The sequence below is a fragment of the Arvicola amphibius genome, chromosome 3 (genome assembly GCF_903992535.2).
Source record: "Arvicola amphibius chromosome 3, mArvAmp1.2, whole genome shotgun sequence".
Taxonomy (NCBI): domain Eukaryota; kingdom Metazoa; phylum Chordata; class Mammalia; order Rodentia; family Cricetidae; genus Arvicola; species Arvicola amphibius.
In genome coordinates, this window is record NC_052049.1 from 5,623,938 (window position 1) to 5,649,360 (window position 25,423).

Genomic DNA, 25,423 nt, shown 5'->3' on the forward strand with positions numbered 1-25,423 from the left:
GTTTTTCATATTATCCTATGTTTCTCCACAAATGCTGTTCCTTTGTCATTAGCATTTAGAAAATCCAAAGTTAATAAAGCATTATGTAATCTATTTATGGGGTTCTTTGTTTGATATCGCTTTCTCTTTATTTAACATATCCTTCAAGTTTCATTTGATCTTTCTATAACTGCTTGTCATGTAATATTGTGTGGAAATATGCATTGTATTGTAAAAATAAAAAAAAAACTGTTTCATTTTACTAGAGACATGTGCCGGACCATTGTCAGTCTTTATTTATACAGGTGTACCAATGATGGCCATAACCTCTAGCCTATATGATTACCAAATTAGTCTTTTCTGAACTTAATGCAGCTGGCCATTTATTTCTGGAATAGGTATCAACAGTGTGGTGTACATATCTTAGTTCTCTAAATTCGACAAAATGGAACACATGCATCTGTCAGATTTTGTTCCTTTTCGTTAATTTCATGAATTTAGGCTGAAATGTTGAGTACCAATTGTTGTACGCTTTCTAATTGGTATTAATAATAAAAACCTGGAGCCAGATATCGGGGCAAATGCTGAGAGATCAGAGAGAGAAAGCGCAAACTACAGCTAACTCTCACTTTGCCAACTCCTCAGCTGAACAGGGATGACTTCCTGTCTCCTCCTGCCTTCTCTCTCTCTCTCTCTCTCTCTCTCTGCCATATCACTTCCTGTCTGTAGAGGCCTCCAGTCCTCTATGGTTACCTAGTGACTAGGTCTGCCCTCTGATCTATAGGCAGGCTTTAGTTATAATAGCATAAACAAAGTAGACTCACAGATTGCCCCCTCTACTTTAGCTCCTCACACCCAATAGCCCAGTGTCTTCTCTTGCTTTGCAGAAGACCATCTGCGGAGGTCCCCATTCTTCGCTGCCCCCATCTCCAGTGGATTACACAGATATGCTCACTGCCCTACCCCACCCCCCAACTTCAGCAGGCACTTTTGGGGACCCCCATGGCACTCCAGCCAGCGAAGCAGGTAGACTGACTGCACATGTTCACCTCTCCCTTCAATGCTTTGATCCCTTTCCTCCATTATCATCCCCAGCTCCGCATCAGAACACTTGCCCAGCCCATCCCCCACCTCGTTTCTAGAGGAGCGCACAGTTCTTCCCCTCCTAAGCGCTCTCCCTTCAGACTTTCTTTCCCATTCCTCCACAATCCAGCAGGCACTCCCTGGGAACCAGTTCACTCTGATTTGGGAGACAGGCTAACCGCAGTTGCTCCTTCTCCCTCCAGCCCTCCAAGAACAACCTCCCAGCCTCGTCCCCACTTCTTTAGCACACACTCTGGAATCTAACAATGAAGATCCTGTGAAAAACCCTCCTTTCCTCCCTCTTCTGATGATTCTCCTCCAATTCCAACCCTTCCTGGTGTCTAAGTCTCAGGTCCCAATGCACAAAACCACATTTTACTTTGAACCCCCAGTTCCCATAACTATCAGGACCAAAGGCACTCTTCCTCCCGGCCAATCCCTTAAGAGCCAGAGAGGAAACAGAAACCAAGAAACAAAACATGTACTCAATGAAAACAAGACAATGTCAGAACCAAGAATTACAATCTTCTCAATGCCAGATGCCCGGATGCGAATTCAAAAACACAATGAATAAAAGCCAGGACAATATGTCTCCACTACAGCAGCAACCCTCCCATAACAGGCCCTGAACAGAGTTGAGGCACAAATACAAGACCTTAAAATAAACTTTATGCTCATGATAAGGTCCTTAAGAAGCAAATAAATACCATAGAGAAAGAAAAGAAACAAAAGCCTGGTGGCTTCAAATAGCAGACTGGCTGGCTTTTCCTCTGACAGCAGTACCCTCCTGCTGATGGGCTAGCCCCACAAGTTAAACAATGAAGACATGTTTACCCCAAAGTTGTGGCCCTACTACCACCTTCACCATGCTCATCAACTCGGCCTCAGGGAGGACATTTTCTCAAAAGCATTCCAAAGCTCTGCCTGGGGAGACAGGAGTCAGGCTCCTGTGTTGCCTCAGCTCAGCAGAGGATTCCTCTGTGTGCCCTACTGTGTTTCTGTTTCCTCAGCCCTAAGAAAACCCTTCTTTTCCTGTGGATTCTCCCTGCCGTGGTTGATATTTTCCCATTAAGTTACATGTTGCAGTTGGGATGGTTCCCCTTTTAACTCTTCATCTGCCAGAAAAACAAGGAACCAAACCAGATCAAGAACCCCCCCCCCTTCCCCAGACTGTAACACTGCAGCAGAAGAATGCTCTTTCCACTTACCAGCCTCCACATGCCTTTCTTTCATTTTGCTGTTTTGCTCTTTGTAGTGCTGTGTGCTAAAACCCAGGATCTCCTGACTTCAAGGAACCTGCACCATCACCCAGCTACCTCCCATTCATTTTTGTTCTTTTATTTCATTACAAGGCTTTCTTTCTTTCTTTCTTTCTTTCTTTCTTTCTTTCTTTCTTTCTTTCTTTTCTTTCTTCCTTTCTCTTTTGCTTCTTTTTCATTCATTCTTTCTTTCTTTCTTCGTCTGAACTTCTTCCTTTCTGCCTTCTCCCCCCCTCTCCCTCCACACACACTCACACACACAGGGTTTCTCTGTGTATCCCTGGTGTTTCAAGAACTTGCGCTGTAGACCAGGCAGGCCTTGAACAGTGTAAACACCACCACCGCCTGGAATATACAAACATTCTTAAATTGCCCAGGCCTGCTTTGAACTCACCCTGCAGATCAGGCAGCCTTGGAGCCGTAATCCCTGGGCCTCTGCTCATAAGAGGCAGACACCAGGCTGGCCACCAGGCCTCTACTCATATTTTATTTCAAAGGCTTAGCAGTGACTTTCCCATATGAATTTCTTATAATTATCTCAAAATGAATGTTTTTCTCTGTAGTAAATTTCGAAAACAAGCAGACCTGTGTGTTAAATCACAGTAAAGTAACAAAAAAATAACTAGTAAATGTAATAAACATTGCTGCGAGGTCTCCATTCACTGAGGATTTTAAGAGCAGCCTGACTACCAGGGAATCACCGTTTAGCAGCAGTGATTGCTCGCAGCAATTCTTCCCCAAGGTCACATGCCACCTGCCAGCTCTATTAGGCGGACTTATGGGAAATGTAGTTTCAGTCATTATGACGTCACGCGCAAGGATCGCATTGTCGACTCCTGATTTTCTTCCACCCTCCGCGCTTCCTTCTACAATTTGGACTCAAGTGTTTTACTGCCCTGCTGGTGTTGCATCTCTGAGCACAGGTTGGTTCGGGGTGCAGGGCAGCCCAGCAGGTTTGAGGGATCGTGCAGGGGGAGCCGGTAGGTCCATCGTGGAAGGAGTGGACACGGGCCCATGGGAAGCAGGAAGAAACTCACTTTGGATTTGCTGTTCCTACCTAGGCTGCGCCATCCAGTCAGGATTTAGGTCCGCGCTAGGGAGAGGGCGATGGGGTCGGTGCTGGGTCCCCTGCGGCTCCAGTCCTCCCAGGATCTCGCTCCCGGACTGGGCGGCTCGGCTGGCTGCCGGTCCCTGAGGCTGTGATGGGAGCTCACTTTCCAGCTCGCCCGGGGAAGCCTGCTGCCACCAGCTGACTCTGAATGGCTCTAGTCAGGATTCTCATTGGTCTAGAGAAGAAAGGGGAGTTTCTGGTCCCTACTGCGCTGTATTAGTATTTGGTTATAATGAGAGACCTGGGAAGGACATGGGTAGTGTTATTTGACAAAGTCAAGTTCCAGATAGGACACGAAGGTTATTTTACTGAAGCTCCCAAACCTTTGTGCTGGGTTCCATAGCTGACTAGTCAGGGAGAGGCGCTATCCATGCCCATAGTGAATTTTTATCACAGATCTCGGCAAAACTGACCGCAGAGACAGGTCCGTACATAGACAGACATAGTTTCAGATATCAAGCTGACGTCTCTTTATTACTAGTTGTGCATTAGAAGCTTGGAATAAAATAATGCCTTTATACTGTAGAAAGTGATTCCTTTCTTAGAGGGTAGGTGTTTGTGAGCCCCCTTTAATCTCCTCCCTTGCCAGAATCTGATCACTTTTAAGTCTTTAATATTTAGGACAATTTAAATTTGAGCTCAGGCATTCTCTCCTATTAGATAACAGGATACATAGAAATTGTGAGAAAAATAGAAAATTCTGAAGCAGAAAGTAGTTTTTTCAAGTGAACATTAAAGTTATGTCCAGCTGCTATTGTAAATGATAAAAAAAATGTGAGCAATCTCAATGCATAACTATTCTGTTGAGGGAAAAACTAGCTAGCAGGCTTTCGTTTTTACTGCATTCTGAAGATAGTCTGATGGAACAGATCCTCAAACTATATCAAAAATAATTAGAGGTGAAAATCTGAAGAAAATTTAACTTCTAATCTTTTAATTTCTTTTCAACCTTTTTGGCCTCTAAGTAAATTTTCAGAATATGCCATTATCTTTGAATTTCTTAAGCATCATATTGTCCAGAGGAAATGCTATTAATTTTTTTAATAAATTCCTTTTACTCCTTATTAGTTTTTTCATTTCTTTCTCAAATCTGATTACTTTGTTATTTTAAATTTTTGTGCCAGGAGAGAACATCAGTATTAGCAAGACTGTGGTGGTGCACGCCTTTAATCATAGCACTTGGGAGGCAGAGGTACGTAGATCTCTGAGTTCATGGCCAGTCTGCTCTACAAGAGCTAGTTCCAGGACAGGCTCCAAAGCTACAGAGAAATCCCATCTCAAAAATCCACAACAAAGAGGCATAAAATAAATAAATAAAAAGGAATGGTATTTATTCATTTATTTTGTTAATGTTGCTGTTAAGTGGATCAATCTACAGTTTTCCTTCAATATCAGAGATCTGAGAAGGAGAAGTTAGAGCAGGAAGTATAATCCAGATGGCCTCTGTGTCCATCAATAAATATTTTAAATGTCATATTCAATGGATCTCTAAGGATTTTGAGGACCATCTATTAAGTATGCGTAAATTTAAACAAACTTTCTTTGTATTTACTTACTTCTCTCTTTGAAAACATGTATGGAAGACTAAAATTTGTTCTCGTAAATGAATTACATTTTTGCTAAGTTTAACTCCATAGTTCTGAGCACATGGAAGAATTGAATCTTCTATAAGGTGACTGACCATTAACTTGTGTGTTTAATTGTCCACAATTTATATTACGTTAGTAGCTTCTATAAGATGAGGATTTTATACTTTTATCCCTGTTAAGCTTGAGTCTTAAAATTTTGAATTGACGATCTCTTAGCACTGAAGTAAAACTTTAAAATGTAATTCTAGTTTGTAAAGACTAAAATGCTAGTCATATATCTTTAAGTTGGTTTCTGCTAGTCTGAGTAGACCTTAGGAATTTAGGCCTCACTCATAAAACATATCTTGTTGTTTTATTTTAAAAATTTTAGGTCTAGTGTTAACAAAGAAATAAGTGGTTAAACTTTCACTTCACAAAGACCTAAATTGTTAGACATACATATCTCAGTCAGTTTTTTGTCAACTTGAATAATCATTATAACCTTGGGAATTTAATGGCATATAAAATCCATTCTAATCTAAAACACATTAAAGACCTGCTGTTGACAGTTTGGTCTATAAAAATTACAATAAAACCTAAAGGGGACAGTTGTACTAGTCGATTTTATACGGGTAGCGTAGTTGATTTTCTACATCATGGTCATCTCAATCCAAATGATGGTGAAGTTATATGGTGTGTGTTCTTCAATTTTTCTAAAGGGGACTTCTGAATACATGGCTGTTTTCATCCTGATGAGGTCATCAGTCCAGATGGAAGCAAACCACGTCACTACTATTTAAAAACTTCTTATTTTTTGCAGTGTTTAGTCATAGTCCTATATTCCTGAACAAGAGTTGAATCATATGTTTAGTATACTGTAGTAAATGAAAATTTCATATTAATAGGTTTAACTCTGCATATTTTTACAAGCATAAAGCTAAATTTTTGTTATGGTTTTCTTTCACTATACCAATGAATTTATTAATCCTGAGATTAAGAATTTATAGAGAAGAGAGAGAAATTTCTAAGCTCCATGTGCTAATTTATACATGAGGTTAATAAAAATAATCAATGGTTGGAAAATACTTAATCAAAGTTGATTGATAATAGCAACTTTTGATTGTTGAGCTGAACAACCCAAGAATGCGTAAAATATTTTCTGTAGAATATGTACAATCTGTATATAAAATTTAGGCCCTCTTGTTTTTTCAGAAAGCCATATATAGAAGCATTAAACGTAATAACTATAAGATTTTTAGATGTAATTTTAGGCAAAACCTATGGAGAATTTTTTTAAAAAATCTTAGGTATCCTTTCGATAGTGATTGTCTTAGTTTACGGTTTCTGTTGCTGTGAGTAGACTCCATGACCATGCCAATTCCTATAAAGGAAAACATTTAATTGGAGTGAGCTTATATTTCAGACATTTTAGTCCATTATCATCATGGTGAATGGCATGCAGGCAGACATGGTGCTGGAGAAGGATTTGAGAGGTCTACATCTTGACCCTTAGGCAGCCACGTATTGGGTTTGGCTTGAGCATGTGAGACCTCAAAGCCTGACTCCACAGTGACACACTAACAATGCCACACCTCTTAATAGTGCCACTTCCCAGGGGCCAAGCATCCAAACACAAGAATCCATGGGGGCCATATCTGCCCAAACCACCACAGTGATTATAGATCCTGAGTCAGATGATACTGCAACCTGCCAATTATTAGTACAGAACAAATATCCATCCTGCATTTTATTTAGTGGTGTTATAATTACCGAGGTTCTTTGCCAATAAGGGATTAAATCTATGAGCTAGCCAACAACATTACTTAACAAGCTAATAACCTGCTTTCTTTCAGGTGTTATGGTTTTCAGAAAGCTACTTAAAGAGCAGAGCCAAAGTCATTGTTAGTGATAGATTAGCATTTACCTGTTTGAAATAGCAGAAATTATAAATTTTGCCATTTTAGTTTATTTGCTGTAAAAGTTAAGCGCTCATTTAAATATAGATTTGCCAGATGAGTATGAGAAGAGAATATTATTTATATATTGCAGGACTAGTAGCTCAGGGAATTTAAACAGTGTCAGCTGAAGTCCTAATTTAATGTTTTGCTACTAGAACTTTTAATTTTTCCCCATTTCAATTTAACCCCACGAATAAAATATTAATCTATACTGAATTATTGCCACTATTCAGGAAAAATAAAATAAAATCTGCAGATAACAACAATAAAATCTAAACAATGGGTCAGCCAAGTTGGCCTATGGTGTACTTGCAATGAATGCCCTGAGAAACCTTTCTAAGAACTCGGTGTTGCAGAGGCCACTCTCTCTATCCCAGTAGGACAAAAGGGCCACGTGGCCAGAGGACTTTGAGTTTCATTCAAATTGCTCAGGAAGACCAAACAAACATGGCTGGCCTGGTAGCCAAGCAACTAGTTAATATATTGAGCTTTGCTGTGACCTCCCAAGATGTGTCCAGCAAGAGAAAAATGTTATTTTTTGTTTGCTTGTTTATTTTGTATACGTGTGTATGTGCGTACATTTTCTTTGACTCCCATTCCCGTTGTTTACAAAAATGATTGACAAGGATTTTTTTCTCCTCCTTCATGGGGTCTCGTTATATTAGTTCTTATGGGAATAAGTGGAGGAGGTATTGCTCTGAATATTTCATCCCTCTGGATCTGGACAAATATTTCACTAAGTGTATAAACACTGTCACAGGGTCCTGAGAAGAACCTGTATTTATCCCAATATTTCATTAAAGGTCATGAACCATTTAAGTGAGTTCTTTTGACAGTTTGCCCGAATTTCTACTGAAAGAAAAACTTCCTTAACTTCTCCTAGGACCAAGTCCCACACTGTGTTTGTTCCTCCAAGCTTTCTTGGTACGGAAAGTGTTCACATGGAGTTAAGAATGAGACTCGGGCCAACACCACTTTACCCAGCACTGGTTCAAAATTTCTTGAGTTTGACCAAGCAGTTTATTTTCCTTATAAATTAAAACATAGTTAAACTTCCGGGAAAGGATTCCATTAGAAAATTGTGACAGCAAAGCTTTAACCACATCTACATTGGAACTCCTTTTCAATGCATATCATTTTGGTGAGACACCTGTGATCTTCACCCTAAGAGTGGATTCTTATTCACAGAGGAACAGAGATCAGAGTAAAGGTATAAAGAGGACTGATTTGTAGTAAACATAAGCTCAGGTTTTATTCACTGAGAATGCAAATTACATGGACCACATTCATAAGGATTGGCTTTATTCACTGAGAGACAAAGCTCAGAATTAGGGGCTGGATGATGCCCGGGGTCTTGGGTGTTGTCGAGATTCATGTGATGGATCCAAAGACTAGGAGAAGATCTCCACTGTGTAAGGAAACCTCCATTCCAGGCTTCCTAGTGAATAAACATCAGTCATTTTCTTCAAGCTGTGCCTTCTTCATCATTCCCTTTGTCCTTCATGAGGGCATCAGAGAAAGCTGAGTCAATGTAAGTCCCCACAGTGACTAAACTTATTGCTAAATTTCCTAATTAGAAATTTGTTAACAATATTCATAATTGCATTTTGTCTACAAATTGTTCATTTATTGTTCTGCCTCTTGGTGGCAGAAATTCAAGTCCCTTGGTACAGACATTTCCATCACTCTGTGCATGCTCAGGAAGACAAACCTCAGCCCAGAATTGCTGGATCAGATCTGCACCCACATTGTATATATCGTGTGTGGTTGTTGATATGGGTTGAGCAGTTCCCTCTCCATCTCCATAGCTCTGTAATGTTAGAAATCTATATTTGCTGTATTATGATACTAGCACGGGACAAAATCCTTAATTTATCTCAAGATTTTATTATTTATTTATTCATGTTGTGTGCATGGTTGTAATGCTAGCGTCCTTGTTTAAGGCCTTGTCTGATCCTATGGAACTGGAGTTGCAGACAGTTGTGAGCAGCCATGAGAATCCTGGCTCCTGAGAATCCACCCCAGGTCCTTTGGAAGAGCAGTCAGGGCTTTTTACTACTAAACCATCTCTCCAGCCTGAACAGTCCTCTTTTCCTGATACACTCACTCTTGATTTTATGGTTCTCATGACTAAAATATCCCTTGGAGTTTCTAGGATCTTCTCTCATTCACTGTCCTCAATGATGAATCCTGTGCAGCATCACAGTACTGCATCAGCCTTGTTCAGAGATATTTTTACCTGTATCAGAAGGGCTTCCAGCTCTCTTCTCACTCTTGGTGACCTTTAGATTTATATCCAGAATTCATGTGCCTCTTGTTATTTGTGCTTTTATTGTTGTTTTAATTAGTATAACATATAGTATTTATTCGTTTTCTTCATTTCAGGAAATGGTGTCATTCAGTGATGTGGCCATTGATTTCTCTGCAGAGGAGTGTGAATGGCTGGACCCCGATCAGTGGAATTTGTACAGGGATGTGATGTTGGAGAATTTCAGCAACCTTGTGTTCCTGGGTGGGTTTTCCTATTTTTAAATTGTTGCTGCCTGTTAATCCCTGACTCTCCTAAGCAGGAGCTGCAGCTCCAGCATTATCAGCAGTGGGTGTGCCACAAGAACCACAACTTGAACAAATTCTATTCCCTCATGCACTGCCTCTTTGAAATCTATGAAGGGAACTCATATAAATATCTGTCCTCCTAAAGAACTCAAGACTCAGAGGCTGAGCTGGACTTCCTCTCCGCAGAGGGAAAGTATAGTGAATAGCTCACATCTTCTCTTTGCTGTGTATATGAAAAAGCCCTCATTATTCTCCACACCGGACTTAAAAGCCCTTCTCCACCTTGCTCCTTCCTACCTCTTCCAGTCAGCTAGTTGCTGACTCAGCATCCTGAGCACAGGTGAATTTTATTTAGTCAAACAAATGTAACATATCTTTCCATCGTTAATCACATGTTCCAGGGGATGAACAAAATCAACACACATTGAAGTAATATTCTACCACATGGGTGAGGGAATCTTCCATGGTGAACTCTTAATGAACTGTCAGCATCAAACTTGATTTCTTTCTACAGTATCTCAAAGGTGCTTGTGTTTCCAACAATGAAACTTTTGGGGCAAATTTTAGGGAAATTAGGGAGAGTATTCATATGCCTTAGAATGATTTTATTTTTTCTCATGTTTATAACACCTTCCCTTATTTTTTTAGATGTATCCTTTATGTTGGGGGTAATGTCATAAAGTAAGGGGCATGAGTAGGAAGCACACATGTTAAAAAGAATATCACACCCTTTGATTTTAATATCTTTCTTTGTAACTGAGGGACCTGAAGCTCAGGACCTGCAAATCCTTTTAAACATGACCCCATCAGGAAATTCATGAACAACTAATCCTCTATAATCATTGATTTTATCCTGTCATTCCTTCTATATACAGTCGTAGAGAGGACATGTGATCCCCAGGAGAATACACTAATAAGGATGTTCTCTTTTCCCATAAACAGGTCTTACCTCCTCTAAGCCATACCTGGTCACATTTCTGGAGCAAAGACAAGAACCTTCAGATATGAAGAGACAAGCAGCAGCTGCCATGGAAACAGGTGTGTAGGAATGAGGGGACAGGGGCCAGGGTGAGAGGCCAGAGATTGGCAGAAAAGGAGGCTTTATCCCCAACACTGACTCACAATGTTCTGATGTACATAAGGTTTAAAGGATCTCCTTTTGTATTTTACTGTGAGAAGAGGATGTTCCTGGTGCTTTGATTCTGTTATGCTTTGTCCTTCACCCATTAGGTCAGCTTCTGTTTACAGTAACTGACTAAGCTCTGTAATTTATGTGTAAACAGTTTATTTTTCATAAGTTGGCCAGTAGATCCTAACTCATAAAGTGTGCATAAATGCTTCCGTCTTCAATCCTTGAAATATATTATTTAATATTGAAAGGCACAGTTTCCTACTTATTTAACTGAATTTTTGTATTTTCCAAAACTAAGCATTAAACTATTATATATTAATGAACTATTAAATTATGTCTTCCAACTTAAACTACATTTACACTTTGTGTTCATCTGGACATAAAATTTCTATATGTTTTTAAGTGTCTCATTTACATTAGCATCATAGTTTGTTTTTGTAATGGTTGATGTTGTGCCTTCCCTAATGTTTGACATTGATTCATATTCATTTGTTTCTATGTTCTATGTTGTCATGGTCTTTGTTGTTCACTTCTAGTTATGTAATTTCAACCTATCTTGATGGTTTTAATTAGGATGCACTGAATACACCTTTAGAATATTGAATGTAACATTATTAATATTGAAAAATACAGGTCTGAACCAATGTTTCTTTTTTAAAAATAAACAGAAATATAGAGAATTTTGCTCAGGTTTCATTCATTTCTCAACTTTTACTCACCAGGAAACAAACACTCTACTGGCAAAGAATGTGGCAAAGCCCATCTTTGGAACTCACAACCTATTAGCCACCAGAAAATTAATCTAAGAAAGAAGCCATATAAGTGTGAAGAATGTGCTAAGACTTTCCGTTCTCCATCGTTACTTTGCGTGCACAGGAGAATACATACAGGAGAGAAACCCTACAAGTGTGAAGTATGTGGCAAGGCCTTCCGTGCTCCATCATTACTTTCAAAACACAAAATTGTTCATTCAGGACAGAAACCCTACAAGTGTGAAGTATGCTGGAAGGCCTTCTATTTTCCATCACGACTTTCTCTGCACAAAAGAATTCATATACAAGTAAAACCCTACAAGTGTGAAGCATGTGGCAAGGCCTTCAATTATCCATCACAACTGTCTATACACAGTAAGATTCACACAGGAGAGAAGCCCTACCAGTGTGAGGTATGTGGCAAGGCCTTCTGTTTTCCATCAAAACTTTCTCTACACAATAAAATCCATACAGGAGTGAAACCCTACCAGTGTGAGGTGTGTGGCAAGGCCTTCTATTTTCCATCACAACTTACTGTACACAAGAGGATTCATACAGGAGAGACACCCTACCAGTGTGGTGTATGTGGCAAGGCTTTCTATATTTCATCACAACTTTCTTTACACAAGAGGAATCATACTGGTGAGAAACCCTACAAGTGTGAAGTGTGTGGGAAGGCCTTCTGTGTTCCATCACGACTTTCTGAACACCAGAGATTTCATACAGGAGTCAAACCCTATAAGTGTGAAGTGTGTGGGAAAGCCTTCCATTTACCATCACGACTTTCTGAACACAAGAGAATTCATACATCAGAGAGATCCTTCAAGTGTGAAGTATGTGGCAAGGCCTTCAAAAGTAAACCAGTACTGTCTATACACAAGAGGATTCATACAGGAGAGAAACCCTACAAGTGTGAAGTGTGTGGCAATGCCTACAGTCGTCAATCAGGACTTTCTGCACATATGTGGATTCATATAGGAGAGAAACCCTACAAGTGTGAAGTATGTGGCAAAGCCTACAATAGTCGAGCAGGACTTTCTGTGCACAAGAGGGTTCATACAGGAGAGAAACCCTACGAGTGTGAAGTGTGTGGCAAAGCCTACAATAGTCGATCAGGACTTTCTGTACACAAGAGGGTTCATACAGGAGAGAAACCCTTCAAGTGTGAATTATGTGACAAAGCCTACAAAAGTCGATCAGGACTTTCTGCACACAAGAGTTTCCATACGGGAGAGAAACCCTATGAGTGTGAAGTCTGTGGCAAAACCTTCAAAAGTCCATCAGCATTTTATACACACAAAAAAATTCATACATGAGATAAACCCTCCAAGTTTCAGGTATGTGTCGAAGACTTCTATGTTCATCACAAGTTTCTGAACACTAGAACATTCATACAGGAGTGAACCCCTTCAAGTGTCAAGTATGTGGCAAAGCTTTCTATATTCCATCACAACTTTCTGAACACAAGAGGATTCATATAGAAGAGAAACCCTACAAATGTGAAGTATGTGGTCAGGCCTTTACTGATCTGTCATAACGTTCTAAATATATAACCATTCATACATGAGAAAGATGTTGAAATTGAAAGTGTGGCAAGGATTTCAATCCTCGATCAGCAATCTCTAGACACAAGAGAAATCATACGGGATAGAACCCTGGAAGTGGGACGTATGTGTCATTGTTCCATGCTGCATCATTCCTTATAGTATTTGAGAGAATTCATACAGGCAAGAAATCATACAACTATGTGGAAAGGCCTCTGTTCCATCATGGCTTTCTGTACAGAAGAGCTTTCATATAGGAGAGAAACCATACATGTGTTAAATGTGTGGCATATCCTTCAATTACTCATCCGGATTACCTATATACATGAGCATTCATACAGGAAAGAACCCTAAACTGAGAAGTACGTGGCAAAGTCTTCCACTTTCCATCATGATTTTCAGAACACAAGAGCATTCATATAGGAGAGAAACCCTACAAATATGAAATATGTGGGAAGATCTTTCAAATGTCACAGATTCTTTCTGCTCATTTAATAATCCATTCTGGAAAGAAACCCCACTAGTTTGAAGAATGTGGAAAAGCCTTATATAAGATGTCATACCTAAGTCAGCACAAATTCACTCACACTGGAAGAAAGCTTCCAAATGTGATGAATGTGGAAAACTATTTAACTATACCAGAAAACTTAAGGAGCATCAAACAGTTCATTCTGGAGAGAAACCCTACAAGTGTAAAGACTGTGACAAAGAAATTAGAACTTTTATAGCATGTTCTTAGCCCAGATCATTTATATTGGAGAGACATTGTGAGTGTGGAGAATGGCAAGGCCTGTCACCAGCCTTTTGGTGTTAAACAACATCAAAGAATACACTTGTGAGAGAAACCCTGTGAAGAATGTACCAAGTCTTTTGCACTTACTTAGAACTTTTGAAACACCTGATAATTCATGCTCAAGAGAAATGCCACTAGTGCTAAAAATGTTAAAAATAAAAAACTCTTTAATAATCTTTCGTGTGTTTCTCAAGACCAGGTAGTTCAAATTACAGTGAAATAATACAAATATCCAAATGGTCATGAAATGTTATGTTTTATACTTCTTTATAACCTAAAATATATCAAAAATATTCTGGATAGAAGCCCTACAGACAGCGGGAACAGTAATGGATAACCTGCTGTGTATTTATTGCTTTTATTGACTGATTACTAAAACTGTTTGGGTCCATGCCTTAGCAGTTTAACACTAGGCAGTAAGTCCAAAAAGGTAGAGAGAGTATTTAGCATCAAGGAGAAGCCAAGAAGCCAGCAAAGGAGAAAGATACCAGAAAATTACCAGTAAAGCCACAGCCTCACAGATATGCATGTATTAATAGAGATGGCTTAATTTAATATTAGACTATAAATGTCACTAGTGTCAAAAATGTGGAAAAAACTAATAAGGTTTCTACTGTTTCTCAAAACAAGGTAGTTCAAACTTATGTAAAATAATATAAATGTTAAAATGAAGATAGATGTTAAAAAGAAATCCCACACTTGTTTGGAATAATATATTGAGTATAATAAAGGAATATTTATTTAGGGCTAGACTCACAGATCACTGCACAAACAGGGAACAGGAACTGAATATATCAGCTAGAAGAGAGAGGGAAAGCATGCTTTACATGAGCAATTATAGTATAAGAGGTCATGCCCAGGTGTGGAGGGTAATTTAAAGGCTATTGGCTGTAGGATTTCCAAAAGCACTTCTCCATTTTGTTTAAATATGAGAGTTCTAACCTTGTTACAAAATTGTATTCAATAAAAACAAACCACAGTTATAAAAATTAGAGTAATCACCAGCATAAACAATGTCAAGGAAGAAACATGTTAAATGTTTTAATAATAATTATCTTATTGTAAGGAGTTTAAGTCTTATTTTTATACATAACTTGGCGAAGTCATGAGAGGAAAGTAACTACAACTATCTACTCTTTTTTTGTTTTGTTTTTTTCAAGGCAGGGTTTCTCTGTAGCTTTGGAGCTTGTCCTGAACTAGCTCTTGTAGACTAGGCTGGCCTCGAACTCACAGAGATCTGCCTGCCTCTGCCTCCTGAGTGCTGGGATTAAAGGCGTGTGCCACCACCGCCCAGCTTCTCTATCTAATCTTCAACCCTATCAAAGACCCAAGAAGAGAAATAATATTACTTGAGTAAGCAGGAAGTGCGGTCAAGAAACTTCCAAAATGTTCAACAAATGACAGAGACAACTGGCTACCTGTACAATCACCCAAAGTCTCATTTGCAATGTTGGAGCAACCAAGTTTGGGTAAGGCCTAGAGTAACTGACAATCCATTATCAGAGGCAAGAAATCTTTCAAAACTGTCTTACCCTGTCTTGGCAAGATGTGACAGTCTTTTTTCTTGTATCCTGCTTGTCTTGTCCTGACATCGTGCATCCTGTTGGTGGTTGATGCATGGGCAGTTCCTTGCCCAAAAGCCAGTTTTGCCAAGAAGGAAACAAGCTCCAATTGTAGTGTCTTTGGTGTTCGACATTCTCTAAGAAAGAGATTGGTGCTGCCAGGAACAATCGTGTCTCACATCAATAGAGCCCTAAGTTATTTAAATACCCTATTCTAGAACTTTTTGAAGTGGTAGAAGATTACCTATCTATGTAGAATACAATCTATATGTATCCAAAAAGTATGACAAACATGGATGACTATTGACCTACAATTCTTAATACCTATATAAATTAAAGACTAAGGATTAATATTAGAATATTGAACAGTCTTTTAACTGTGTAAAAAATTAGGACAATGACCTCAAATTATAAACAATATGTAAGTATCTTGATCAGAGGTACAAATGTATATTGTAATATAAATATATCCTAAACTTGTATCAATATACAAAATGTCTTAAGCAGAAGTAGAAGCATGCATGCATACAATATGACAAAATAACTTTGCCTAAGTATACAAATATTGTAGATGAAAATAGGAACTCATTTAATATAAAGTTTGTATCAATATACAAGAATCTATATTGTTAGTATGAGTAAGCTCACACTAATCTATTATCCCATCCAATTTACCGCTTTTTTCTTTTTTTAAATATTTATTTATTACGTATTCAATATTCTATCTGTATGTATGCCTATAGGCCAGAAGAGGGCACCAGACCTCATTACAGATGGTTGTGAGCCACCATGTGGTTGCTGGGAATTGAACTCAGGACCTTTGGAAGAGCAGGCAATGCCCTTAACTGCTGAGCCATCTCTCCAGCCCCTACCTTTTTTTTCAAAGAGATCCCTGAGCTTACATAATTTCCACCCCAATCCCCAACCCTATACCAATTATAAACAACCCCTAAATGATATCCCTAACCCTGAGGACAAACTTTGTCGGGATAGGGGATGACGTCTTATAGAATTACTTCCAGCTGTCATGGGGGTGATGTTCTTTCTATGGGATTCTGTGAAAGTAAAATGATGGTTAAGTTTCAAGATTACTGTGAGGTATAATTGTAAATAACCCCTGAGTGTTGGGTAGGGTTTTTCTGAAGTTCCTATTTTGAGTTCTGACCAGAACATTGTAAAAAAAAAAAGTACACCATTTCAGCTAACCAAGTTGTAACCATGTTGAGTAGCTGGTACCCAAAATAGGTCTTATAGTATTGCTATCAGCATCATGACATCATATCAACGAGGTTGAGTTGTTGTTGTGGGATCCCCTCTTCTTCCTGGAAACTTCAAAGATAACTGCAGGAAAATTCATGTTCCTTGTGGAAAATTTAAACACTATTTATACAGACATATATTCAATGAAAGGTACAATAGAGACAAAAATAGGTATGAATAAAATAAAATTATTTCTAAATTCGTTCTTCTTTCTGCTCCAAATGATATAGCTCCTGGCATGAGACAGAAACTGAATTTTTAACAGCATGCTTGGATTTAAAGAAGGACAGAGCCATTGTCCAACTCCAAAGCCAGCTTGATTTTTAAGTGAGTCATGACTATTATTCTATTTAATATTCAGAGATGCAACCCTCAGATGACCTTTCCTCATAAGTGATAATTCTCTTTGCTTAGTGATCCTATCTGGATAATTATCTTTTTCTCTAGGTATCTAGATATCCAGGGTCTCTTGACTTTTTAAAGATAAGTATATTCCTGGAAAGACAAGAACAGAACCCTGCCCCAACCTTTATGAGGCTTCCTTACCAGCTTGTCACCCCTGTAAATGTGCCGTCATTTCTCTTTCTCAAGAGATTTCTCTGTTTCAAACCAAATCTTTATTAATTGTGATGGTATCCATAACTTTTCTTCTGTTGAAACAAGAGCAAAACCCCTTTTTCAACATAGCACATCTCCTGGCTTCCACTGTGAGGTCAACACATCCTTGAAATACATCAGCTGATTCAATTCAGAAGACTTTTCTATTATCCAGTGTCTCTCTGCTTCTGTTGTCCCTTTCTCATTAGCGTTATGAAAAGTTAATAAAGTATTATACAATCTATTTGGGAAGTATTTTCCATCCCTTTCTGTTTGTTTAACATATCCTTTATAGTTTGATTTGATCTTTTTCTAACTGCCTGACCTGTAGGATTGTTTGGTATACCTGTAATTGGTGTAGGAGGTTCTTTTGTTCATGTCTTGCTTTCATTGACTAATGAATAAAAAAACTGCTTTGGTCCTGATAGGGCAGAACTTAGGTGGAGAAGACAGAACTGAATTCTGGGAAAAAGAAAGCAAGTCGGAGAGAACCGCCATGAAGTCACCAGTTCAGACTTGCTGAATCTTTCCTGGTAAGCCACGACCTCATGGTGATACACAGATTGGTGGAAATGGGTCAGATCAGGATGTGAGAGTTGGCCAAGAAGAGGCTAGAGATAATGGACCAGGCAGTAATTTAATTAATACAATTTCTGTGTGATTATTTTGGGCCTAAGCTAGCCAGGTGGCCAGGACGATAAGCAGTCTGGTCAGCACGAACAAAAGGACCTGCTCTTCTCCCTACAACAGATTGGCACCCCAACGTGGTAGAGTTTCAAAAAGAATACAGAGTTTAACACAGCTTCTTGCTGTTTGCTGGCAGCTTGCTGTAGCTGCTTTAAGAGAGATTTTCCTGATTCAGCTGTAGTGGAAAATAAAAGCTGCACGATTTTAAAATGCGGGTTCTTGGGCTGTGCCACCAGTACAGACGCCAGCTATTAAGTATTTAAATGGCATTCGTGAGCCCGGATGTTTCTGTGCCCCTGACGCTACATGTTGCAGTTGAGATCTTTTCCTTTGAATTCTTCATCTGGCAGAGAAACAACAACAAACCAGAAGAGATCAAAACTCCCCGATGGTAACCCTGCAACAGCAGAATGTGTTCTCCATATTCCAGCCCCACAAGATTTTGTTTAGTTCTGTTGTGTTGCCGAACTTAGTGTTGTCCCCTAAAACCAAGGTCCTGCTGGCTTCATAGAATCTGACACATCGCCCAGCTACCTCCTATTCCTTTTTGTTCTTTCCATTTCAATAAAAGGCTTGCTTCTCTCTTTGTTCCTCCCTCCCTCCCTCCCCTCCCTCCCTCCCTCCCTCCCTCCCTCCCTCCCTCCCTCCCTCCCTCCCTGCCTTCTTTGTTTCTCCCTCCTTTTTTGACCTAGCCCTCTGCTCATAAGAGGCATCTACCAGGTGGCTTTTCTGTTTTCCTTTATTTCGTTTTTCTTTTTTCTATTTTTTTTTTTTTTGACACAGCATTTTCTGGGTTGCTCTGGTAGTCCTAGAACTCGTGCCGTAGACCACGCTGCCCTTGAACTCAAAAGATCCATGTTTCTGCGTAAATGAACAGTCCACACACCACCATCTCACAGAAAATACAAGCCTTTCTTAAATTGCCCAGAACAGCTTTGAACTCACTCTGTAGATCAGGCAGCCTTGGAGCTGTGATCCATGGGCCTCTGCTCTTAAGAGGCAGACACCAAGTGGCTGCCACCACGCCTCTGCTCAGAATTCAATTCAAAAGCTTAGCAGTGACTTTCCCATGTGAAATACTTGTAATTATCTCAAAGAAAAAAGCGTCGAAATGAATTATTTTACTCTGTTGTAAGTTTCTGTGATAAGCATATCTTTGTGTGAAATCACAGTAACGTGACCAAAAGTAACTAATAAATGTAATAAACATTACTGTAAGGTCTCCACTCACACCTAACCATCTTTGTTTGCAAGCTGAGGGTTTTAATGCAGCCTCACTCGTGGCATGTGTCCCTCTAGCGGCAGAAATTGCACATATCAATCCAGCGACTACCGGAAACTCAGTTCCATAGACTTATGGGAAATGTAGTCCGACTCATTGTGACGTCACAAGCAAGGATCGCCCAGTCGCCTTCTGAGTTCCTTCTACGCATGTTCCAACCTCATTCGCTTACCTCCAATTCCGAGTGAAGTTTCTTACTACCGTGCTGCGGTTGGATCTCTGAGCGCAGGTTGGTTCGGGGTGCAGGGCAGCCCAGCAGGTCTGAGGGATCGTGCAGGGGGAGCCGGTAGGTCCATCGTGGAAGGAGTGGGCACGGGGCCATGGGAAGCGGGAAGAAGCTCACTTTGGATTTGCTGTTCGAACCTAGGCTGCGCCATCCAGTCAGGATTTAGGTCCGCGCTAGGGAGAGGGCGATGGGGTTGGTGCTGGGTCCCCTGCGGCTCCAGTCCTCCCGGGATCTCGCTCCCGGACAGTGCGGGTCGGCTGGCTGCCGGCCCCTGAGGCTGTGCTGGGAGCTCACTTTCCAGCTCGCCCGGGGAAGCCTGCTGCCACCAGCTGACTCTGAATGGCTGTAGTCAGGATTCTCATTGGTCTAGAGTTTCTGGTCCCTACTGCGCTGTATTAGTATTTGGTTATAATGAGAGACTTGGGAAGGACATGGGTAGTGTTATTTGACAAAGTCAAGTTCTAGATAGGACACCACGGTTATTTTACTGGAGCTCCCAAACCTTTGTGCTGTGTTCCATAGCTGACTAGTCAGGGAGAGGCGCTATCCATGCCCATAGTGAATTTTTATCACAGATCTCTGCAAAACTGACCGCAGAGACAGGTCCGTACATAGACAGGCATAGTTTCAGATATCAAGCTGACGTCTCTTCTTTACTAGTTGTACATTTGAAGCTTGGAATAGACTAATGCGTTTACACTATAGAAAATGATTCCTTTCTTAGAGGGTAGGTGTCTGTGAGCCTTTTCTAAAATCACCTCCCTTGCCATAGTTTAATCACTTATAAGTCTTTAATATTTCGTACAATTTCAATTTGGAGCTCAGGCATTCTCTCCTATTAGGTAACAGGATACATAGAAGGTGTGAAGAAAGAAACATAGACAATTCTGAAGCATAAAATAATTTCTTTAAGTAAACATTCAAGTATATATGCAGCTGATATTGTAAATGATAAAAAAATGTGAACAATCTCAATGCATAACTATTCCGTGGAGGAAAAGCTGGCTGGAAAGCATTCGTTTCCACTACATTCTAAAGGTAGTCTAATGGAACAGTTTCTCAGGCTGTTCCAAAATTTTTATAGGTGAAAATTTGAAGATATTACAACTTCTAATACTTGTAATTTCTCTTCAGCCTTTTTGGCCTCCAAGAAAATTTATAAAACATTCCATTAACTTTGCATTTCTTAAGCATCACATTGCTCAGAGGAAATACTTTTAAATATTTTATAAATTCTTTCTACTCCTTATAAGTTTTTTAAATTCCATCTGAAGTCTGACTACATTGTTATTTTAAATTTTTGTGTCATATAAGAATATTAATATTATATTTTAGTTATTAAAGGCATGTTATTTACTTATTTTGTTAATGCTGTTTTTGAACTCGTAATTCTACAGTTTTCTGTCAACAGAAATCAGAGAAGGATAAATTAGAACAGGCAGTATAATCCAGATTACCTCTGTGTTAATTATTATGTATTTTTGAGGTCATATTTAATATATCTATTGATTTTGAGGACCATCTATTAAGTATTCCTGATTGTAAACAAACTTTCTTTGTAGTTACTTACTTCTCTATATGAAAACATGTATAGAAGACTACATGTTCTCGTAAATGAATTACATTTGTGCTGAGCTTGACTATAAACATAGTTTTGAGCACATGGAAGAATTAACTCTTTTATAAGGTGACTGACCATATACTTGTATGTTTTAATCATCTTTCACAATTTACAATAAATTAGTAGCTTCTATAAGATGGGAATTTCACAGTTTTATCCCTGTTAAACTTGAGCCTTAAAGTTTGAATTGAAGATCCCTTAGCATTGAAGTAAAACTTTAAACTATAAATATAGTTTGTAAAGACAAAGATGCTACTCATATGTCTTTAAGTTGGTTTCTGATAGCCTGAATAGACATAAGGAATATAAACCTTACTTATCATATGTGTGGTGTTTTTTATTTTAAAGGTTTTAGAAGTCTGGTGTTAACAAAGATAAATGGTTAAACATACACTAAGCAAAGACATGAATTGTGTGTTGGACACACATCTTTCAGTCAGGTTTTTCTTAGTTTGAATATATCATTATAAGCTTCTGAATTTAATGGTATATAAAAATCCATCCCAATCTATAATACCATTGATACCCACTTTTTACTACAAAGCTTAGTCTATAAGGAAAATACAATAATTCATAAAGAGGACATTTGTACTTGTAAGTTGTATAGGGGCTGCCTTAGTTGGTTTTATATATCATGGTCATCTTAATCTAAGTGATGGTAAAGTCACATGGCATGTGTTCTTCAATCTTTCTAAAGATGGCTTCTAACTACATCGTGGATTTTATCCTGATGAGGTCATCAGTCAAGATGGAGGAAAATCACGTGGCTACTATTTAAAACCTTCTGTTTTTTTGCAGTGTTATATAATAAACCTATTTTCCTAAACAAGAGTTGAATCATATGTGTTGTATACTGCAGTAAATTAAAATTTCCTGTTTGTAGATTTAACTATTCAGCCTATTTTTATAAGCTTTAAGATAAATTTTTGTTACTTTTTTTTCAACATTCCCAATAAATTTATTAATCCTGAGACTAAAAGTTTATAGAGAACAGAGATATTTCTGTGCTTCATGTGCTAATCTATACATGAGGCTACTCAAAATATTCAGTGGTTGGAAAATGCTTCATAAAAGTTGATTAATAATAGCAACTTTAGACTGTTGAGCTAGCTGTACAACCCAGGCGTGGGTAAAATATTTTCTATGGAGTATGTGGAATTTTTATATAAAATATAGGACCTCTTGTCCTTGAAAAGCCATTTATAAAAGCATTAAAAGTATTCTTTATAAGAGTTGTAGATGTTATTTTAGGCAAAACCGACAGAGGATGTTTTTAAAAATATTAGAAAGATATCCTTTGGATAGTGATTGTCTTAGTTATGGTTTCTGTGCTGTGAGTAGACTCCATGACCATGGCAATTCTTTGAAAGGAAGCATTTAATTGGAGTGAGCTTATGGTTTATAAGTTTTAGTCATATCATGGTAGGTGGCATGCAGGCAGACATGGTGCTGGAGAAGGATTTGAGAGGTCTAACATCTTGACCCTTAGGCAGCCAAGTATTGAGCTTGGCTTGAGCATGTGAGACCTCAAAGCCTGACTCCACAGTGACACACTAGCAATGCCACACCTCTTAATAGTGCCACTTCCCAGGGGCCAAGCATCCAAACACAAGAATCCATGGGGGCCATATCTGCCCAAACCACCACAGTGATTATAGATCCTGAGTCAGATGATACTGCAACCTGCCAATTATTAGTACAGAACAAATATCCATCCTGCATTTTATTTAGTGGTGTTATAATTACCGAGGTTCTTTGCCAATAAGGGATTAAATCTATGAGCTAGCCAACAACATTACTTAACAAGCTAATAACCTGCTCTGTTTCAGGTGTTATATTTCTTAGTAGTAGAATTTTCAGAAAGCATCTTAAAGCTCAGAGCCAAATCATTAGTAGTGATTGGCACATTAGTGTTTACCCAGTTGAAGTAGCCCAAAATTAGAAATTTTGCTATTTTCATTTACTATGAAAGTTAAGCATTCATTTAAATATACATTTGACAGACAAGCAGGAGAAGAGAATATTGTTCATATATTGCAGGACTAATAACTCATGGAATTTAAACAGTGTCAGCTTAAGTGTTTAATGTCCTAATTGTAATGTTTTGGTACTAGAACGTTTTAATTTTTGCCCATTTCAAATTTTCCACATGAACAAACTATTAATCAGTCTATATTGAATTATTACCACTATGCAGGAAAAACAAAATAGCAAGAATCAGCAGATAACAACAACAAACTCTAAGCTCTGGGGCAGCCAAGCTGGCTCATGCTGTAGCAGTAGAGCCCCGCCAAACCTTCCTTAGAACTGGGGTGTTACGGAGGCCATCTCTGCATCCCAGTGGTAGAACAGGCCCATATGGCCAGAGGGCTTTAAATGCCAGTCAAATTGTTCAGGAAGACTAAACAAATGTGGCATGGAAGCCACGCAGCTGCTTAGTGTATCGAACCTTGCTGTGACCTACCAAAATGTGAGCAGCCATGAGAATCCTGGCTCCTGAGAATCCACCCCAGGTCCTTTGAAAGAGCAGTCTGTGCTTTTTACTACTGAACCAATTCTCCAGCCTTAACAATACTCTTTGTAGATACACTCGCTCTCCATTGTATGGTTCTTAAACGTATAATATGCATGGGAGTTCCTAGGATTGTCTGCCATTCATTTTCCTTAGTGCTGAGTCTTGTGCAACATCACAGCACTGCATCAGGCTTATGTTAGGGATATTGCTCACCTTTATCAAAAGCTCTTCTAGGTCTCCTCTCACTCTGAGTGACCTTTAGATTTATATTCAGTACATATGTTATTTGTGTTTTTACTGCTGTTTTAATTTGTAAAATATTTAGTATTCATTCTTTTTTGTTTCAGGAAATGCTGTCTTTCAGGGATGTGGCCATTGATTTCTCTGCAGACGAGTGTGAATGGCTGGACCCTGATCAGTGGACTTTGTACAAGGATGTGATGTTGGAGAATTTCAGCAACCTTGTGTTCCTGGGTGGGTTGTGCTTTTTTAAAATCGTTGCTGCCTTTTCATCCCTGACTCTCCTAATCAGGACCTGCAGCTCCAGCAGTGCCAGCAGGGGCTGTGCCACAGGAGCCACGACCTGAGGGAATTGTGTTCCCTCATGCCCCCCATATAAATCTCTGTCCTCCTAAAGAACTCAAGACTCAGAGGCTGAGGTGGACTTGTTCTGCTCAGAGAGGATGAATAACCAGTAGCCCCCCTCCCGCTCATTTCTACTAAAATGCCCTCTCTTCTCCTAACCCCGCTAAAAACCCTTCTCCATCTGGCTCTTTCATACCACATCCAGCCAGCGACTTGGTGACTCATCCTCCTGGCTACAGGTGAATTTTATTTAATCAAACAAATGTAACACATCTTTGCATCATTAAACAAATATTCCAGAGCATGAACAATGAACAACAGGAACATACCTTAATATGTTAATATTTTACCACATGTGTGGGGAAAACATCCACAGTGAACTCTTAAATATCATCATAAAACTTGCTTACTTTCTACAGTATCTCAAGGAAGCTTGTGCTTCCAAAATGAAACTTATGGTGAAAATTTTAGGGAAAATTTAGGAGAGTATTGTTATACCTTAGAATGATTTACGTTTTTCTTGTGTACATGAAACCTTCCCATCCTTTGTAGAGGTGTCCTTTATATTGGTGGTAATGTCATAAAGTGGCAAGAGTGGGAAGCACACATCTTGAAAAGAATATCACACTTTGTAATTTCAATATTTTCCTTTGTAACTGAGGGACATGAAGCTCAGGACCTGCAAATCCTAAACTTCTCTTAAGCATTCTGATATGTCCATCAGGAAGCTCATGAGGAACTCATCCTGTACAGTCCTTGATTTTATCCCCTTATCCTAGAAACAGTCCTAGAGAGGACATGGGATCCCCAGGAGAACACACTAATAAGGATGTTCTCTTTTCCCATGAACAGGACTTGCTTCATCTAAGCCTTCCCTGGTCACATTTCTGGAGCAAAGACAAGAACCTTCAGACTTGAAGAGACTAGGAGCAGCTGCCGTGGAAACAGGTGTGTAGGAATGAGGGGACAGAGGCCAGATAGATAGGCAGAGATCCCCAGAAAACCAGGCTTCATTGTGGACATTGACTCACAATGTCTGTTTGAAGTCATGGTTTAAGGATCTTTTATATTTTTATTGTGAAAAAGGGTGTTTATGATGCATTGATTCTATTATGCCTTATCCTTTTCCCGATAGGTCAGCTTGTGTTTATAGGAACTGACTAAGGATTGTAATTTCTAGGTGAACATGATTTATTTTTTATAAGTTGGTCAATAGATCTTTATTCATAAAATGTGCATAAATACTCCTGTCTTCAGTGCTTGAAATATATAAAATTGTTGTGGACAGGTTTCTAGTTATGCATTCTAACTTTATACCTTTCAGTAATAATAATATACCTGTAATAATATGTG

At 39.0% G+C, this 25,423-nt stretch overlaps 1 protein-coding gene and 1 long non-coding RNA gene across 2 annotated transcripts; both read left to right on the forward strand.

Annotated features, from left to right (window-relative positions):
- The first annotated feature begins 3,134 nt into the window (after positions 1-3,134).
- On the forward strand, positions 3,135-13,676 carry LOC119810815 (zinc finger protein 728-like). The gene is made up of 5 exons (XM_038324475.1): positions 3,135-3,244; positions 4,557-4,624; positions 9,344-9,470; positions 10,457-10,552; positions 11,369-13,676. The coding sequence occupies exons 3-5, from the start codon at positions 9,347-9,349 to the stop codon at positions 12,712-12,714; spliced, it is 1,566 nt and encodes a 521-aa protein (XP_038180403.1). The 5' UTR covers positions 3,135-3,244; positions 4,557-4,624; positions 9,344-9,346; the 3' UTR covers positions 12,715-13,676.
- Positions 13,677-19,234: 5,558 nt separating this feature from the next.
- Positions 19,235-25,019, forward strand: LOC119810832. The gene is made up of 3 exons (XR_005284802.1): positions 19,235-19,352; positions 23,833-23,959; positions 24,923-25,019. It is a non-coding gene; the product is annotated as an uncharacterized LOC119810832 (long non-coding RNA).
- Positions 25,020-25,423: the final 404 nt, after the last annotated feature.

What these genes read in the sequence shown, in the direction of transcription:
- LOC119810815 (XM_038324475.1), top strand. Translation starts at nt 9,347, where the DNA reads ATGGTGTCATTCAGTGATGTGGCCATTGATTTCTCTGCAGAGGAGTGT. An exon ending in CAGCAACCTTGTGTTCCTGG is followed by an intron (nt 9,471 to 10,456) that starts GTGGGTTTTCCT and finishes TCCCATAAACAG; the next exon opens with GTCTTACCTCCTCTAAGCCA. An exon ending in AGCAGCTGCCATGGAAACAG is followed by an intron (nt 10,553 to 11,368) that starts GTGTGTAGGAAT and finishes TTTACTCACCAG; the next exon opens with GAAACAAACACTCTACTGGC.